General features: G+C 39.5%; 1 protein-coding gene across 1 annotated transcript; it reads left to right on the forward strand.

Annotated features, from left to right (window-relative positions):
* Positions 1–1,974: 1,974 nt before the first annotated feature.
* LOC116057352 lies at positions 1,975–15,505 on the forward strand. The gene is made up of 6 exons (XM_031309767.2): positions 1,975–2,099; positions 10,375–11,007; positions 12,669–12,999; positions 13,126–13,301; positions 14,042–14,456; positions 15,314–15,505. The coding sequence occupies exons 1-5, from the start codon at positions 1,990–1,992 to the stop codon at positions 14,271–14,273; spliced, it is 1,482 nt and encodes a 493-aa protein (XP_031165627.1). The 5' UTR covers positions 1,975–1,989; the 3' UTR covers positions 14,274–14,456; positions 15,314–15,505.
* The last annotated feature ends 3,257 nt before the right edge of the window (positions 15,506–18,762 follow it).

Here is an 18,762-nt window from a genome sequence, read left to right on the forward strand (position 1 = left end):
TTACATTTCTCACCTGATAGTTACGGATTTTATTGTTTTTAATTGCTTTTAATATGCTTGTTTTATGTGTTGCTTATCTGTTTTTATTGTGCTATATGTGCTGGTTTTACTGTAAAGTGTCTTTGAGTACCATGTAAAGCGCTATATAAATAAAATGTATTATTATTATTATTATTATTATTATTATTATGAACCGAACAGACTAAAATGACCTAACAATCTGAGCATGAATGGGACCATTTTTAAACAAAAGGGGAAACACAGACAAACTACCAATTGAACTACAAATAAAACACAACGGGACAATGATTCTGTCGTTATGAATATTAACAAATACCAAAACAAAAGCACCAAAAAACTAGTATGGTCTGAAGAAATAAACAAAAATCTCTAAACTAGAAATCCAAAATCCACCCGTCCGTTAAAGGCCCTGCCGAGAGCCAGTGTTTGGTTTGTCTGTTCTGGGCTACTGTAGAAATATGGCGGGCTCTGTGGAAGAGGACCCTTCTTATGTATATATGAAGGGCTCATTACACAATGATTCTTACTTTCAGGTAAAAAAGAAAAAAATATTATGAACAATAGATCCCCCTAAATTCTACACACTGCTCCTTGAATGATCTCACTTTATTTTGCATTTAAGGGCTTCCCTCATGTTTTCTGTTTTATACTGACCCATTTGGAATTTGTTTCACTGTTTTTTTTGTGAATAAGAGCTTTCAACAGGCTCACAGATGCTATAAAGACAAAGCAAAATATGCCATATTTACTGACATGCCCTATTTTGTGTTGATAAAATATGGCTGTGACAAAGTGCCATCTGGCATGATCAGAGTACAAGAAATGCAGCAACAGAGAATGATGGGTAATGCTTGCTCTGTGGTGACATCTGCTGGCAAAAAAAAAGGTTTTACTCTTACAGTGTTTTCCAACTGCTTACACATGTCTCCTTTTTTCAAAACTCTACACACAATTCCCAAAACTGCACGCACAAAATCCAAATTGCCTCACATCTCCTTCAAAATGAAACACTGCATTCAAAATGCCATAAACACATCTCAAAATGAGCCATTTGAATCAAATGGCAAACACTTTTTTTCATAATAGTACAACTATTATAAGAATATGCCTATTACTACCACTACAACTACCAATACTAAAAATCATCACCATCATCATAAAGTGGGTCTATATTGTACTGGATTTGTAATTTTCTTTATACTCTGCACATCTTGACACAACACATCAAGCATCCAGTTTGTGCTCTGCTGTGCTAATGCACTGCAAAAGGTGCCCAGCTCAGGATGTGGCTTGCACAAGTTTGCTGTTTCAAAATACAGGATGGTCTACATTGCATACATTACATACTAGCAACCAAAGAACTCATTGTCATTGTGAGAGTGTGCTGGGGGCGTGCTGTAGTATCTGACTGGGGTGGAACTTGATGCACTCAGTTCCAAAGTGTAGCCAAACTTTCCATTTTAGATTTTAGTAACAAGAGGTTGTTTATCCATGTTCAGTGCATTCACTACCTAGCATTGCCGTAGTAACGCTTTAAATTTTTTTTTTTTAATGACAAAGCAGGTCCCAGGACTGATAGATGCTGTCTTGAGACCAGATGCTGGGCAGCCTTCACACGCTCTCCATTTAAAGCCTGGTGGTCTGGCTTGTGGTTTGTGTGGTCACTGGCTATATGGAACAAAGACAACAGTACATGATCATATAATACACATTCCATAACAAGTGACCTATATGTAAAATCATGAACATAAAGCTTTGTAAGTGTCATGAGCAGCGTTTTACTGAACGAGGAACTTTTCTTTCAACAAAGGCCATTCAACACCAACATGTCTATAATCTCTGTTTCAACAACGCCCCAGGTTATCTTGCGCGTTAAAGGTGGTGCCAAGTGGGTTGGGCAAAACTGGTAGTGTTTGCTTATAGGTCAGTGTGATACCGTATTGCTGAGTAACTTGAGCTCAAGCAGGGATGAGGTTCATCAAACTGATCAATTCACTGCGTCAGCCCAGGGCTTCAACAGAGATGGGAACATCAAGGATCCAACACCTAAATTATTCGGATAAAGTCGTCAAGCTGTGGTGAGACAATACAAGGAATGATCTGTTACTTATTGGTCTGTATGTGTTGGTATACAGCCTAAAGGATTCAACTTAAGACTGTTAATAGCAAACGTTTAAGCATGTCATATTTTTACTGCCTTTCTGTGCTTTCTTTTTGTTCTCACTTTTTTACATTTTCAATTTTCGTACCATATCCATAGAACCTTTCTCTGCGTTAGGCTACAGTGTGTGTATTATACTAGTGACTGTTTACTGTAAGATCTATTCATTTTTATTTCTAAGTCTTAAAAGCTTACTGCATGTGAGATTCTTCTAGAATCTTCTAGAAAATATTGATTAGTGTGAAGTCAATCAAACTATTGAAACTGTTAAGATGAAAAGTTTCTAATTTGTGTATTGGTGTTTGATGCTAGTGTTTTTACTCTCAGTGTGTTCTGAGTGACGGTGTGTTGTCTTGGTGAGGATTGTTCATAGTGAATCTGTTTTGAGAAGTGATGTGTGAAGAGTTGCGTTGTTTGAGAACAGACTGAGTTTTGTGGGTGATGCACACTGTGGTTGGAGTTTTGCATATGTGGCTTCTGTTGGAAGAAAAAAAACTGTAACATGCCATTACAGGACATTTTTACAGTCTAAAATGTTTTTTTGTTGTTCTGCACTTTACTGCCATGAATTCCAATGAAGTTGGTAGGCCCCTGACTTTTTATTTTGTGAAATATCTCAACAAGATGGATTGGCATCACATTTTTGTACAGACATTCATGGTTCATTGTTTGTCATCCGGATGTGGGCGGTTGGAGGAGAAGAAGACACAGTTGAGGGAACTTTTAGTGTATAAATCTGTTAAAGTGAGAGGAATAAAGGATGTCATGAAATCAGATACTGATTCTGAGGTTAACCAAAATGTTAAAATGCTTATTGTGCGTGCGTGCTTGCGTGTGTGTGTGTGTGTGTGTGTGTGTGTGTGTGTGTGTGTGTTTCAGCAGCAGCTTTAGTGTTAATATTTTCTAAACCATTTTTATTTTTTATTGACAAAATGAAATATACTAAGATTCAGGTAAATAACATTAGCCCACGTAAATCAAAAATATTTTTGAAATTGAAAATACAAAGGAAAATAAAACAACAGAAATACATATTATACACAAAGAAAATCATATTCAGTCAGAGGACTCGGGGGAAAGCTCTAGAGTTTCCAAAAGAAAAAAAATAACTGAATGACTTGAGTAAAGAATTAAGTTATAGTAAGAAACTAAAACTACATTTTTTTTTATATACATTGTGGCATGTAGAATAATATTCAAGAGCATCATTATCTGCATTATCATAGAAACAGAAAATATCTTTAAGGTTTAAAGAAATATCCTCTACACTAGGGGTCTTCAACATTTTTTAAGCCAAGGACCCCTCAACTTAAAGAGAGATGGAGCAGGGACCCCCTACTACATACATAATATAAAATGAAGTTGCATAATAAACTGGGCCTACAATAACGTGTAGGGCGGCCTAAAGCCTTTATGCATAACTCTTTTGCATAGAATTCTAAGCTATTAAAATAGCCTAATAGTTGTTGGCATGGTTTTATAAATCATGTTTTAATGATACACATACATGTGGCACAGTGAATACTTAGAATTAACTGTATCTGTGGATGGCCTTAGTGACCACCTAGGCCAGTAAGCAGTGGGGATTTATATTTGCTACTAATGTGTTGGATTCATGTTAAGACTTTTACATTTTTGAAAAAGCTTTCCAAAATTAAAGGTGCAATATGTAATACTGACAGCTAGTGTTTAAAATAGAACTTTACTGCAGTACAAATTCTAAATACTGGAGAGAGTCGTCTCCCCCGCCCCCTCCTCCCCAGACTCGAAATTCACGTTTGCTGCTAGGCTGATACCGGAGCATCCACAACAATGTTGCTAGACACGCTCACATAGCCAGACATTACTCCACAGCACAGCGGAGTAGCTAACGTTAGATGCTGGCTATATACAGTCATAAAAGCCCTTGCTCACGTGGAGCTCTGTACCCAACTGACAGACACACTTTTTCGGTTTAGAATTGCCGTAGGAACTGCTAAAAATCCCACAACCTCGCCATCCTCTCCACACGCCAGACAGACACACTTCCTCGGCTTAGAATTACGATAGGAACTGCCAACTCTGCATCCTTTTGGGCTCTACGCTGTCTCCATCTTTCAAATACATCTCCAATATTTATTATATTAAATATATAACTTATATTTATTGTTACGTCTCTGGTCACGCAACTAAACATGGCGTTTTTTTTGTCAGGCAAAATCAATCTTCGTTGATCCTTTTCATTTGTTTGCTGCTTTTATGGCTGTACTAACCTCACAGCTGTAGCGCGCTGGGTTTACGTTTTTTACAGGTATATCTGGCAACCCGGCCTGGCTGACAAACTGGGCAGTTGATAACAACACACAGGCCAAAACACAAACAGAAATTCGGTCACGGAACGGAAATTTCAAAAGGAGAAAATACTGGCATTAGCATTGTTGTCAGAAAAGATAGTATTTCAACTTAGCATGTTTCCTTAATATCTGATGACGCATTGGGGTCATTTTTGGATTTATTACAGTAAATATATTACATATTGGACCTTTAACAATAATTTGGCCCCCCTGCATTGACTCTGAGCACCCCCTAGGGGTCGCGGACCCCCTGTTAGAGATCCCTGCTCTACACATAAAAAAAAGAAAAAAAGATAGACTTGTTATTTTCTGTGCGCTTCAATGGTTACATTTTTAACTGCGATTTCCTTAAAGTGTTCACGGAGTTGGTCACGCCCATTTTGATGGACATGATGAAATAGAGATACCTGCGAGATAAACGAGAACAAGGCGGATAGAGGAGAGAGGTGGCACCAGTGGGACCTGCTTAAACACCGGCTCAAACATCACCTTTACCCGGTCTTATCCGGCTGTCATCCACACTTCAGCTTTGAGTGAGTTACTGTATGTGCATGTCTTCATATTAACATTAAAACGAATACGAATTAGCTAATGAGTCGAATACTTCGAGTTATTTCTTTACTGGGCACGTGTAGGTCTAGCTTACTGGAAATATCTTCCTCTTGTCTTTATCAACGCTGAAGTTTATTTTGTTATTAATAACCCAATAGCATTGGTTACTTGATGTTAGCCCTTTGGGATTTCATTTCCTGCATGTGCATCTATACACTCTGTTGTAGGAAATGAACGGTATCAGATTACAGTAGCCTCACTGTCAGTGGTGGAAGAGTAGGCTATTCAAATATTTACAGTATAAACATACTCCTAACAGTAGGTACTAGATGTTTTTATATAATAATATTATTAGTTACTTTGGGAAGCTCCCCCATTTGTTCTCTTTGTGTTAGGCCCTGTATATAAAGAGTATTCTTACACTCAAGCACACATTGATTTTTCATCAATCAGTCAAAGATCAATCAGTGTGCTTAGGGTACTCCTTCTGCATGGAAACATGGCAGTTACTTGTGGTTTATTTGACTGTTTCTTTGTGGCTACAGGTCTCTGAGCTAATTTCATCATGAACTTCCTCATCAAGCTGATTTTGACGTGTGCAACCTGCACTAACTGTATATCACGTGTCAAACTCAAGGCCCGCGGGCCAAATCCGGCCCCTTGCAGATTTTGATCCGGTGTTCTGACGATCTATGCTGCCTTGTCGAAAAATGCTACCGTAGCGCAAATCGATAGTAGAGTCTATCGAGTTGCGCTGCCCAACCGAAATGTGCTTCCTTATGTGTTCCCATTTCCAATTGTGCAGGCAGGCTGAATCCCATAGAGGTATAACTCTAACAGTATTGACATCTTATGTTTATTTGAGAATATTTTGATACTCCATTATATCTTTATTGAATATTTCAGTGGTAACGTATTCTGATAGACAAATATACCATATCAAATAATGCTCCCCCAACCGAATCATTATATATTGCACCACTACTCACTCCATGTGCACTGTCAGGAGATAAGGAGCATATTTTGATATTATATTAAATTATATTTATTTCATATTTCACTCACCATTAACCACAGTATCGACTGCATGTCCGACCGCAAGGTTGCATAGATTTATGGGCGGGGAATCAGACCACGCTTGTGGGTCGTGCGCATGCACAGAACCACTAAGTAGCACATCTCAATAGGTAGCATAGATCGACAGAACACCGGCCCGCATATCAATTTAGGTTCACAAAAAATTTCAGCCCACCTACTTTTTTTTTGCTTTTTCAAAGTTTGTCAATTTTGGTGCTTTCTGTGATGTTTTTGCCACTTTTTCCAGCGTTTTTTTTCAACCTTTTTTGGCGTTTTTTCTATGAAGGCTACCAAACTTTCTTTGCTGACTTTTTTAGGGCTTTATGTTGACTGTCAACTGTAAGTGAGAAGACTATTTGAAACATGCAATCATAAGGTCAAAAATATTTGACTTTTTCGAAAGCATGTTACTAAACTCTACATGTCTGGCCCTTGATGTGATTCTCATTTTCAATGTGGCCCTTAGTGAAATTGAGTTTGACACCCCTGCTGTATATTGACTATTCACTACAGTTCAGCATTTATATAGACTGTCTATTCAGATATATTGCGTTATAACTGATCTACATCACTAACTAGACCACAGTTTGCACTAACTGTATTTTGACTCTTTACTACATCTAAGCAGTGATATCTATACATGTATATTGTGTTATTACCATATTACTTTCGCATAGCCACCGACTTCCTTACACCTCACTTTGCGCCGGCTTTGTAATGCCTACTTAATCTGCACTTTATGTAGCCTATTGTATTCTGTATTCTTGTACTGTACTGAATGTGAAACTATATGTTGTCTTGCACGCTTAGGCCGGCTACACACTGCCTGCGTGGCGTGAGCGTGGCGTTTCTGTTGCATGTCAGTTGCATGGCGGCTGCGTGGCGTTTTCTGTCTTTGCACACCAGAAACGTGTCTGATGCGGCGCTGCTGCTGCTAGCCTTGTCTGTACACATGTATGTTTCCCATTGATAAAATGAAATACCATGTTAAACATAAATATAGACTGATTTGATTACAGCAAAGACAACATCGGCAGTATTGATGGCAAAATAGGCTACAGAATATTTCGTTTTGTATTGACAGGTGCAATATTAGAAAATCAATTTTTTTTTTTTTTATTACATTTATATCTGCATTTATATCAAAACCTGGAGACTTTCAAACATCAACATGTCATTTATTAATATGTATTCATGTCAAAATGACATATAAACATCTTTTCCTATTCTATTTTGCCTGGAAACGCTTCCAACACGCTTGCGTGTCGTGTGAAAAATAGGCGTTGGTTCTATTTCTAGCATGCACGCGTTTCCGGCGAGGCTCGAGCCGCGCCTGAGACGTGCGTGTCACGCAGGCAGTGTGTAAGCTCTAACCTGTTAACATGGGAGCCGAAATATAAACGGACACACCACACAGCTGACAGGCTCACGCAACGCAGCCAGTGTGTAGCCGGCCTTATGCTTTTCTTGGCCAGGTCGCCGTTGCAAATGAGAACCTATTCTCAACGGCATACCTGGTTAAATAAAGGTTAAATAAAAAATAAATAAAAAAGTTCTGTTAGTCAGTGGTTATCAAAGATATGGGAGCTTGTCAAAAAAATATCACATTACCACATTAACAGTAAACTGTTACACCAGCACAGTTACAGTTGAAAAAAAGGCTGTTATATAGAGAGCTATAATATGATACATGACAATAGATTAAGTCTATATCCACGACGTTACATTTCTGGGATTGCTCTCTTTCTGACAGAAATTCCGCCAGATGTGACTCTTTTCGGATATCTGTTTTCGGATGTCCCGTTACCTTCCACTTTCTTTGTGTTTTAATTTTAAACTCTGGTGGATTTATGAGGACTATGGTTAACTGCTCCTCAGATATCTGCGGGGTAAATCCAGACAGCTAGCTAGACTATCTGTCCAATCTGAGTTTTCTGTTGCACGACTAAAACAACTTTTGAACGTACACGTTCCACCAAAACAAGTTCCTTCCCGAGACTATTTTGCAGAGGCGCTGTGGCTCCTCTCTGCACTTAGCACCGCCCAAGACAATTGTGATTGGGTTAAAGAAATGCCAATAAACCAGAGCACGTTTCTCTCCCATTCCAGATTGCTGTGTGGACTAGCCAGACCCTCCTCCGCAGCGCTGTGGAGGAAGGTCTGGTAGTGCGAGACTACTATAGAGTTGCAAAGTAGGAGGAGATATTCTCGGCGCCCCTGGTTCCGGAAGTAGAAGTCCTTTAATTTTCCCACACAGACAATGTTACATGACTTACAGCAAAATCTCATATCTGTATAATGAGGACTGTCTGCCATGCCAAAATGACAAAACATGATCTATCACAAAAGAGGCCATAACAGAAACTAAGATAGGATCTTAACATAAAGTCCCGTGTTTCTACTTCTACATTGAGGAAATTGTTGAAAGCTGTTGATCCTGTTGAAAGCTGTTGATCCTGTTGAAAGCTGTTGATCCTGTTGTATGTGTTGTTATGAAAGAATCCAGTCACGATTGTTTGTGGTTTCTATCATCTACTGGCTTAGCCTCTGTGAGTTGATTCTAAAAGCAGTTGCAATATCTGAAAAAAAGTGACACGAAGTAGTGTTCAATTTACAATGTTGTGAAAGTTTAATGAGACAAACAAGAATTTAAACATTTTCTAACAATCGCTCCATTCACTTGGATGACGTGAGAGTAGATAAATAAGGACAACATAAGAAAGGGGCAGGAGGACTTGTTTAAAGTAGGTTCACGCGGATAAATCTTTAGGAAGGAAGATTGGTTTATAATACTAATTAAAACACATTTCACAGAATGGAATGTAACAGATTCACAACACCTGTGCAGGTGTACTGGGCCTTTAAGAAAACAGTTTTTTGTAGGGTTTTTTTTGGTGGTCATGACCAACTGCCACTTTGCTTGTTTTCAAGCCATGAGCAGAGAAAAGCAGAGAAAGAGGAGGTAACCCTCCAGATCGGCCCATCTGAGCTTTCATTTTCTCAAAGGCAGAGCAGGATTCCCAGGGCTCGGTTTACACCTATCGCCATTTCTAGCCACTGGGGGACCATAGGCAGGCTGGAGGAACTCATATTAATGTTAAAAAACCTCATGAAATTTTCATGCCATGGGACCTTTAACCCTCATGTTGTCCTTGGGTGAAATTTATCTGTTTTCAAAAAAAAATTATATCAGAAAATATGGGACATCGATAAAGCACAGAAAATGTAAAAAGAAAAAGAAAAAACATGACAAAACGTTAAAAAAGCAACAACAAAGAAACGGTCAAAACCGCAAAACAATGAAAGAAGGCGCGTGAATTAATAAATTGGAGTCAGATTTGACAGGCCTTAGGGCCTCATTTGGACAAATTCCACATTCCAACCAGGAACTCATCACTGCTTTGTTGGGAGACAGTATTTGCATTTAGTATATGCATTCATGACATGACACATCCTGTTTGCCTACTTAGCTAGATGATAGTAAGTCACCTAAGATATATTGCTAAACAAAAATGCCTTTTTCTGATTATTCTACTCCCCCAGGACTAAATATGTGACCACAGCAAGATAAAGTGTACTTATTAGTAATCCAGTACAGAAGCTTAGTGTCATACCTCACCACAGTTATATTTATCCACAGCAGCGGCAGGGCTCTAGGGCTAGACTGAAATAGATCAACACCATTTTTAATCCTTAGTGAAATGTCTCAACAACCAATTGACGGATTGCCATGAAATTTGGTGCAGACATACATGTTCCCCTCAGGTTAAAATGCAGTTATTTTGGTGATCCCCCGACTCTTTATCTAGCGCCATCAACAGGTCAAATCTTCAATTCCTCCAATTCTTCAGCTGTACTTTGTGTTCTATTCTTATTAGCAAATGTTAGCATGCTAACATGCTAAACTAAGATGGTGCACATAACAAACATTATACCAGCTCAGCATCAGCACTTTAGCATGTTGATGTTAGCATTTAGCTCAAAGCAATGCTGTGGAGAATACTACATCCCTTTAAAAAAAAAAAAAAAGAAGAAAAAAATAAAAACAGAAATATTACAGAGCACATAAATACAGATTAAAAAAGCTGAACATTATGAGATTTACAGGGAAAAGGATTTATTAAAGGGCTTTTAATTAGATTGCATTACATTGTACAAGTGACTCTAAAAGTGGTGAAACTGGTTACCCAGTGTATAACAGATAATCAGTGCTTCCTTATTCTGCCACAGGTTGGGAATCTATGTTGTCTGTGGTTGGATGGACAAGGCAAAAGAATTCAAATGGAAGTTCTTCCTTCTCTTCATTGCTACCTTCATCTTCATCCTGTGTGTCACTGTGAGGACACCCAGGACGTACAGGGCCATCCCGAAGCCACATGGGCCTCCGAAAACTTGCCCCTTGCAGATCTCTGAGCGGACCATCACCCCCCTCAACAATACTAAGCACTTACTGGTGTCAGCCTACATGGACCAGAGAGAGAAAGGCTTGGATATACGCATCATTGGCATATTTAAGAGAGACTCCATCCAACCCCTTTACTGTCTTTTCTGCTGCGCAGGCCACTTATCAAGTAAAACAACTCCAACAACAATTATACAGCACTCAGACAACTTTGGTTTTCCCTTCGTCACTACAGATGTCATGTGTCAGATTCCTCCAAACTGCATCGCGACCCATGTCGGTCTCCTGACTCAGCCAGACAGTGTGAAGGTATTCAACCAGACTTGGCTACCTATTAGAAACCAGAAGACCAATGAGAAGGAGGAGAACAAGTTGCAGTTTAACTTCACTGTCTGCATCTCCAACCTGTTTGGAGACTACAACAATGTGCTTCAGTTTGCACAGACCCTGGAGATGTACAGGTCAGCACAGCAACAACACCACAAACCACAATGTCCAAAATAAGCTCAATTACCTTTTCTCTGACACTGTATAACATACCTGCATACTGTAACCTTTGCAAAGGTACGGTTGCAGTGCCACTCAATTGTATAACATTATACAGGTGTTTCTGTTACTATTGCTGCTGAGTAGGGCGGTCTTATTTTAAAAAAGTTAAGTTAGAACTACAGTTTTTTTGTGTCGATTTGGTACTATTATCGCAACTATGTGGTACAATTTCACAACTCTTAGTACAAAACTCCAAACTTCACACTTGTAACAGAGCCAGTCTCCCCCCCCCCCCCCTACTTTATATGGTGACCAATTGTGGTTACCACTAGGTAAAATTAATTAGCAATAACGAGTATTCATTATGTGTGGTTACATGTAATTTAGATGTTCATACATACACACATTTTATACAGCTGACAAACCAAATTAAAGTCGATAGGTTCAGTGATTAACTATTAGGAGCAGTTGGATTAAATGTTGGTGATTAAAAGCATTGCATTGGGAAAGACTATTACTTCATATAAACAGTATTGCCTTCGATGACACACTGATTAGGTGTGGTGAAAAAGTTACTGTGTAATTCTGTGTTGTACTTAGTCAATTGAACATGCGATTACATATTTGAAAAACATTTTGATGATCTGCTTTGACTTTTATACTAAGAGTTGTGAGGTTTTACCACCTACTTGCGAGAGTAGTACCAAAGCGATACAAAACTGTAATTCGAACTAACACATCATTTGTTCTAATTCATTTTGAACTCACATAGCATACCCATATTCCCTAATGCGCAAGTCTGAGATATAGTGAGCTGTGACTGTCACATAAGCAACCTTCGGTGGTCAGACATTTTTACCACGTTTAAACAAAAGTTTGCATTTCAAATAAAAAGTGACTACTGCTGAGTAATGATAGGATGTTTTGTTGTTTGTGACTTCACACTTTTTTCCTAATAGGGGTCTCTAGCCCTCCAGGTAGTTAAGTCTTATTGACCGTTTTTTAAACTATCCATCCAATTTCCATCGCTACCCAATTTGAAGAAACAAAAACTTAAGTAATAAAAATTGATATCTCAAATCCAAAGTCAATAAAGCCAAATATACTAAAAAAGTACTTTTAAAAATTCAACAGACACTATTTGTGAAAAATAGTAGCTCTGGGGATGCCCGTCTGTTGGTTAGACCAAATTTATTGTTTTTGTAATTTGGGTGAACCAAGCACAATTAGCATGTTATATCTCACTCATCAAGTATAAAAATGACATAAAACGTCCTTCTGTGTATAGAGGGGTGGTAGAGTGTGCAGTGTCAACAAATACTTGCTTTTTGCTGTATATGTGCTTGAACTCGGGCTTGACAAAGCATACATCTGTGGAAGACAACAGCATTCCATTAAACTTGATTGAATTTTGAGTGAATACAGACAACATCTCAACAACACTATGTGTGTGGCTTATTTTGTTAACAAAAACATCTCTAAGCACTCATACAACTTGTACTGTGGCACTGAACATGCTTTTAGTTATTTGTTTGAAAGGGATACACTCCCAAATGCACTTATTGTAAGTGGCATTGGACAGGAGCCTCTGCAAAATGAATGTATTTTAACCTTTTGCGTCACCTTGCTCCAGGTTGCTGGGTGTGGACAGAGTGGTGATCTATAACACCAGCTGCGGCCCAGACCTCGACCGCCTGCTGCAGAGCTACAGCCAGGAGGGCTTCGTGGAGATGGTTCCTTGGCCCATCGACCACCATCTGAATCCATCTCGAGGCTGGCTCTTCTCACAGAGCGGAGGTGACGTGCACTACTTTGGCCAGCTGACCACGCTTAATGAGTGCATTTACAGATCCATGGACCGCTCACGCTACGTCCTGTTGAACGACATCGATGAGATTATAATGCCATACCAACACAACAACCTGATGTCTCTGATGGGCATGCTCCAACAGCAGCATCCAAATGTAAGGGTATTTCTGGCGTTTGAAAAAAGCAAATATTACATCAATATCCAAACTTCAGGATCATATTTGATATTTATTAATATGTATATTGTCTCTCCATCTCCCATGCTGTATCACATTCTGTAGACAGGAGTGTACCTCATTGAGAACCATATCTTCCCCAAGAAACATTTTGAGCCAAGTGGAAGGTTTCACCTGCCTCAGTGGAACGGGGTGCCAGGCATTAATATTCTGGAGCACATCTACAGGGAGGAGCCCAACAGAAACATATATCACCCCCACAAGATGATAGTTCAGCCAAGGTAGGCTGAATTTGTCAGACTGAACGTTAATTATTCAGGACCCACACTCAGTGCTTTGGTTGAATAAATAATACATTTGGCTACAGGTCTTTTTGTAAGACACTATATATACTAGAGTCCCAATAATAATAATAATAATAATGCATTTTATTTATATAGCGCTTTACATGGTACTCAAAGACACTTTACGGTAAAACCAGCACATTAAGCACATTAAGAACAGATGAAGCAATAAAACCAACACATTAAACAAGAAACAATAGAAGGTAGTTTTCCTTTTGAACTGTACAACAAGGTTTAAAGGACAGTTTCCTCAAAGTAGAATACAAATCACAGTGCAAAGAATCGCCTTGTGGCCGGGTTGGCTCAGTGTTAGAGCAGGCGCACATATACTGAGAGGTTTATGCCTCGACGCAGAGGTCCAGGGTTCGAATCCGACCTGTGACGATTTCCTGCATTTCTTCCCCCTCTCTCACCTAGCTGTCCTGTCAAATAAAGGTGGAAAAGCCCAAAAATGAAAAAAAAAACGCCTCAACGTCACTAAAAGTAAACCCTACAAAGAAATGACAACACTAGGGCACATTCCAATACTATGACAACTGGGCCAATTCAAACGCATTTGAATGACTAATCACAACATACTTGTTTGTACGAGCCCCCAATTTGTCATAACTGTTATGGCAAATAAAGGTAGGGACAAAGAATTGCACTTAACTCCTTTATGTCTCTGTGCATCACAGATCGGTGGGGTGGACGTCAGTGCATGAAGTGGTCAAGTATTCTGGAGAACGGTTCAAGGTTCCACTGGATGTCTGTCGGATCATACATGTCCGCGTGGCTTTGCAGGGGTCGCTAACGGTGGAGCAGCTCCACGAGGACAAACGACTGTGGGACTTCCAAGAAAAACTCATTCCCAATGTGGACAAAGTACTGAGGAGAGTGGCGCTGCTGAGCTCAGAGGGGCACAGCTGATGGATGGGATGGACGATGGACACACATGCTTAACAGGTTGAATGTGAGCCTCTCCAGCTGGGATATTTCATAACATCCTGGTTAAATCTGAGTGTCACTGCCATTGTTTTCTGAAATGTTGCCTTATTTTGCACTAAAGGGCCACCACACTCCCCGCCCTCAGCAACAACTGCCATAATGCAGGTGCTGACTAGCCTGACGTGGTCATACTCAGATTCTAGTCAGAATGTGAGTCTGAAACCGCTCCATTGGGCTGTGATTATGGGGCGTGTTCCAACCGAACCAGGAAAGAGAATGTCTCTGCACTCATTGGATAGACCTACAACCAATCAGAGCAACAGAACTCATCTCCATAGCAACCACTCTTTGCACAATGCATTCGTTCTAACCATAGACTGTATATAAGAATGGACCAACAGATCCCGTTGCTCTGGACGGAGACCAGTGAAGGCCTTAGAAACACTTTTCCGGTGAGCGCTGAGCTTTACTGCGCAGCCTCCAACTGAGAGAAACAACGTAAATGTGACGTGAACAACCTGTCTGAAAGTTGGAAGTCTTCTGGTAGCTGTGCCAAGAGAAATCTCAATCATTCCCAATCTAGCAGAGACGGAGAGCGTAGGTATATGTAAGGAGATAACATAGGCACAGGCTAATTATTGCTAACTAAAATGCTAGTTAACATTAGTAATTAAACTTAAACAGCTAATGTAAGTCCAAACTGCCTGCGAGCTTCTCCTGTACTATACGGTAATTCCTCTACTATGCGACAGTAAGTCGCGTGGTTATGACACAATCGTTAGCCTATTTTTACAAAAATGTATACTACGGAGCTACGCGGCAGCCACCTGTAAACAAATTCAACCCAAGCGCTCTTTGGTGACGTGGTTGATTCTGTTACTGTTGATCATCTGTCCGACAATTTGATTGGTCCGAACAGATCTTGTTCGAGCATAATTGCTCCTCAACGGATCAAGTCCAGACCAAACTTCCCGACCTCGAATGTTGTGGGCGGGGCTAAATTCGACTGGCATCCAGGCTAGGTGCTGACGCTAAGAACTACACCAAATTAAATGCTGCTCAGTTGGTAATATTTTAAGAATGCTCATCCTAAAGAACTGTAAGATGTACTCTGTGCTGAGAGTGACTGACCAGGCGTAACCACCCTCCACCTGCATCTTATCACTGCTTCCTGTACAGCAAACACAACATTTAACCTCTTCTACAGTGCATGCACATGGAAACAAGACAAAGAGTCAACGGCCATGCTGGCAGGTCTGTTAGGCTGTACACAGTGGTATTGGACACATTTCAATTTTGGATTATCAAAGTTATTACAATTCATTCTTTGGGGGAGATGAATGTCTGAACCAAATTTCATGGCAGTGAAGTACTGGAAAGTCACAGACAGTGTTGTAGTCAAGACCACCTAAACCGAGACAGAGTCATTACCAAGACCAGAGTATATCGAGACCGAGACAAGACAGCTAGACAGCTACACAACTAGCTAATATGTATAGCTAATATTCGCTAAATCCCTTTGAGAACCCCATTCCTTACAACTCTGGTCACAGAATCCCCAAAGTTGTTAGGATACATCGTCGCGTCACTGTGAATGTCTGTACAAAATGAATGAAATGTTGACATATTTCAGTCTAGACCAAAATGGTTTCCATTCCAATGGTTTGATACTTTTAATGAACAGATTTGTTGTTTTCTGTGACTGTTGTGATTAATGTCCCATGTCCTCTAATATGTTGTGTTGGTGGTTTTGCCCTGTACTGCATATCAAATTACCTCTCGACAGACAATCAAAGTCTGAACTGATCTATGTGTACAATTTATTTGTAATCATGGTGTCTTATAAGTTATTCTGATAGCAAGTTTTTTGTTTTAGTGCAGTTTACGTGTTGCTTTGGGCTCCGTTCGTCTCAGAAGATTTACCGTTTTTGTAGAGCGATTCCTACATTCTGTGCACTATTTATTAGGGATGAGCGAGTACAGCATTATCTGTATCTGTATCTGTTAACCATATGAATTATCTGTATCAGTATCTGTACTATAACTGGGCGGGGCCTAACCCGGAAGTGTATGGGATTTTAACCGGAAGTGGGTCGGGTTGTCTTGAAATGGGCGGGGCTTTAACCAACTGGTATGTTATTTTAAGCATGCAATTGATATGGGTTGATCAGAAATTGTTATATTTATTGCTGATTAGAAAACTATTTACATGACAGCATCAGCATTGGGCTTCAGATCAATGGTTTGGATCACGATAACAAACAAACTATATACAGAACAAGTTTTGCAACAATGAATACAACACATGCGGTTGCAATTATGAAGTAAAATGTAATGAACAAGAGTTTTCATACTCAACAGTTTTGTTGAGTATTTTTTTTTTTACTTTTAATTTTTTTATGATCAGTGTGATTCTTTTTTTTTTTTTACTAGAGAGACAGAGAGAGAGCGAGAGACAGAGAGAGAGAGAGAGAGAGCTGTTCTCAGTGTTCTGTGTGAGTGAGCAGTGCAAGACACAGCAACACAATAAATCTGTATGTGTGTAGGGGAGGGGCGCTGTGACGACTATCCTATCACAGAACGCAGACACAGTCAGCTACCCAATGAGGATTTTTATTCAATCCGAGCACAGATATTGACTCGTATTACTCGTATAATACTCGTACTCAGCAAAAGTGCTTTATCCGTACCGGATACTCGTTTCAGCCGAGTATCCGGCTCAACTCTACTGTTTATATTATTAACTACCACTAGTAGTGGTTAAATTGGGATTTGTTATGTGGGGGAGCTCTCCCTAGGGGGGTCCGGGAGTATCCCCCAGATTCCAAACTCTATAATCTCTCACCAAAATGTACATTTTAACGAGTTTAATTATACATTTGAGTAGTAGGCTAGGCCGCCGCCTAATAGGCTACGTGTTTCAATAATTCATATCACGAGCAGGCTTATGTGCCAGGGCTGAGCCCCGGAGAGCCCCGACCCAATTTAACCACTGACCACTACTACATATGGTGTACCTAAAAATAGAGTGACTGTGGTTTTGTCAGGTCAAGAAGAATCATGAAAGTAAATATAGGCTGGGTAGGTTTACAGAAAGAAATGTTCGTGTAGACAACTATGTTTGCAGCCAAGTTACGTATAATGACCTCAGGGCATATTTCAATTTTTTTCATGTATTTGTTTCCTTTTTTAACATTTTAGTATTTTTAAAAATAATGTAACTGTTGTTTTTTAAATGGTTTATTTATTGCTGGCACATTGTTAAACAATAAACCGCTCATGTTTCCGGCTTAAGTAAATTATTTTTATTGTTCCGAATCAATACCTGCCCTACTTCAAACATTAGTGGGAGCTTTATACAGATGTATCCTTTGGTCGACTGGTTTTGCAAGACCAGGCTTCTATCATCAGACGGCTTAATGTTTAATTTCTGTCGCAGAAATTTGAAATGGGGGTGGAATGTAATTCACTCAAGTACAGCAATTAAGTACTTGGACTTTGCTTGAGTATTACCATGAAATGCCACTTTATACCTCTGTTTATCTACAATTCAGAAGGAAATGTACTGGATGTACTTTTACTCCATTTATTGCACAGCTATATAGCTAGACTTTACAAATAGAACAAGTTTGTAACATATGTGCATTGTTATATATATATATATATATATATATATATATATATATATATATATATATACACACACATACACACAGTTACATTTAAGACCATTAATGAATTAGCATTAACGATCAAATACCATACCATAACAGCAAAAACCATTCTTCTGCCTTGAGCATGAAACAAACAGAGCTATTCTGGAGCCTTTCGGTCCCTTTGGAGTTTCATGTTTGCGGCTATGTTGTTTCCAGGCAACGCTGGAAATGTTTTTGTCCCAGTGCCCTGATGAACGAGGAAACAGCCTTTCAGCTGACAAGAGCAGTATCAAGGAAATTAACTGGTGTAAGGAAGCATCTGCCGGCGACGGATAAAAAAGCAGGAAAATATACACCGCACCCATGACGCTGCGATTCCTTGCTAAGAATTTGTCTTTGCGGGAACAGACAAAGCAGGGGGGGGAGGGGGACTGGGGTCCTCCCACAGGAAATTTTGAGGGTAAAAGACTTCAATTCCTGCATTTTGATACATTTTTAGGCACCAATTTATGGTAAAAATGTCAATATTTATTGCAAGGAAATCACAAAATTATAGTGGCAGGTAATAATTCAAAATACAAAATATAATGGAATATTATTATATTCAGTAGTCCAGTAAGGGGGCTTTCACATCTGGGACATGGGCCGGATACAACAACACTTGACCCTAAAGTCCAGTTGTTTCATTAGCATGAACAGGGCTTCATGGTAACTTTTTTTATAAGCATGTTAGGTGTTCGTCTCTCAACACCTTTCTACCCCCCTCACTTATCAACTCTAGACTCTGTGCTGCTGTGGTCAGTGTAACGCTTATC

This window comes from Sander lucioperca, chromosome 18 (genome assembly GCF_008315115.2).
Source record: "Sander lucioperca isolate FBNREF2018 chromosome 18, SLUC_FBN_1.2, whole genome shotgun sequence".
Taxonomy (NCBI): Eukaryota; Metazoa; Chordata; class Actinopteri; order Perciformes; family Percidae; genus Sander; species Sander lucioperca.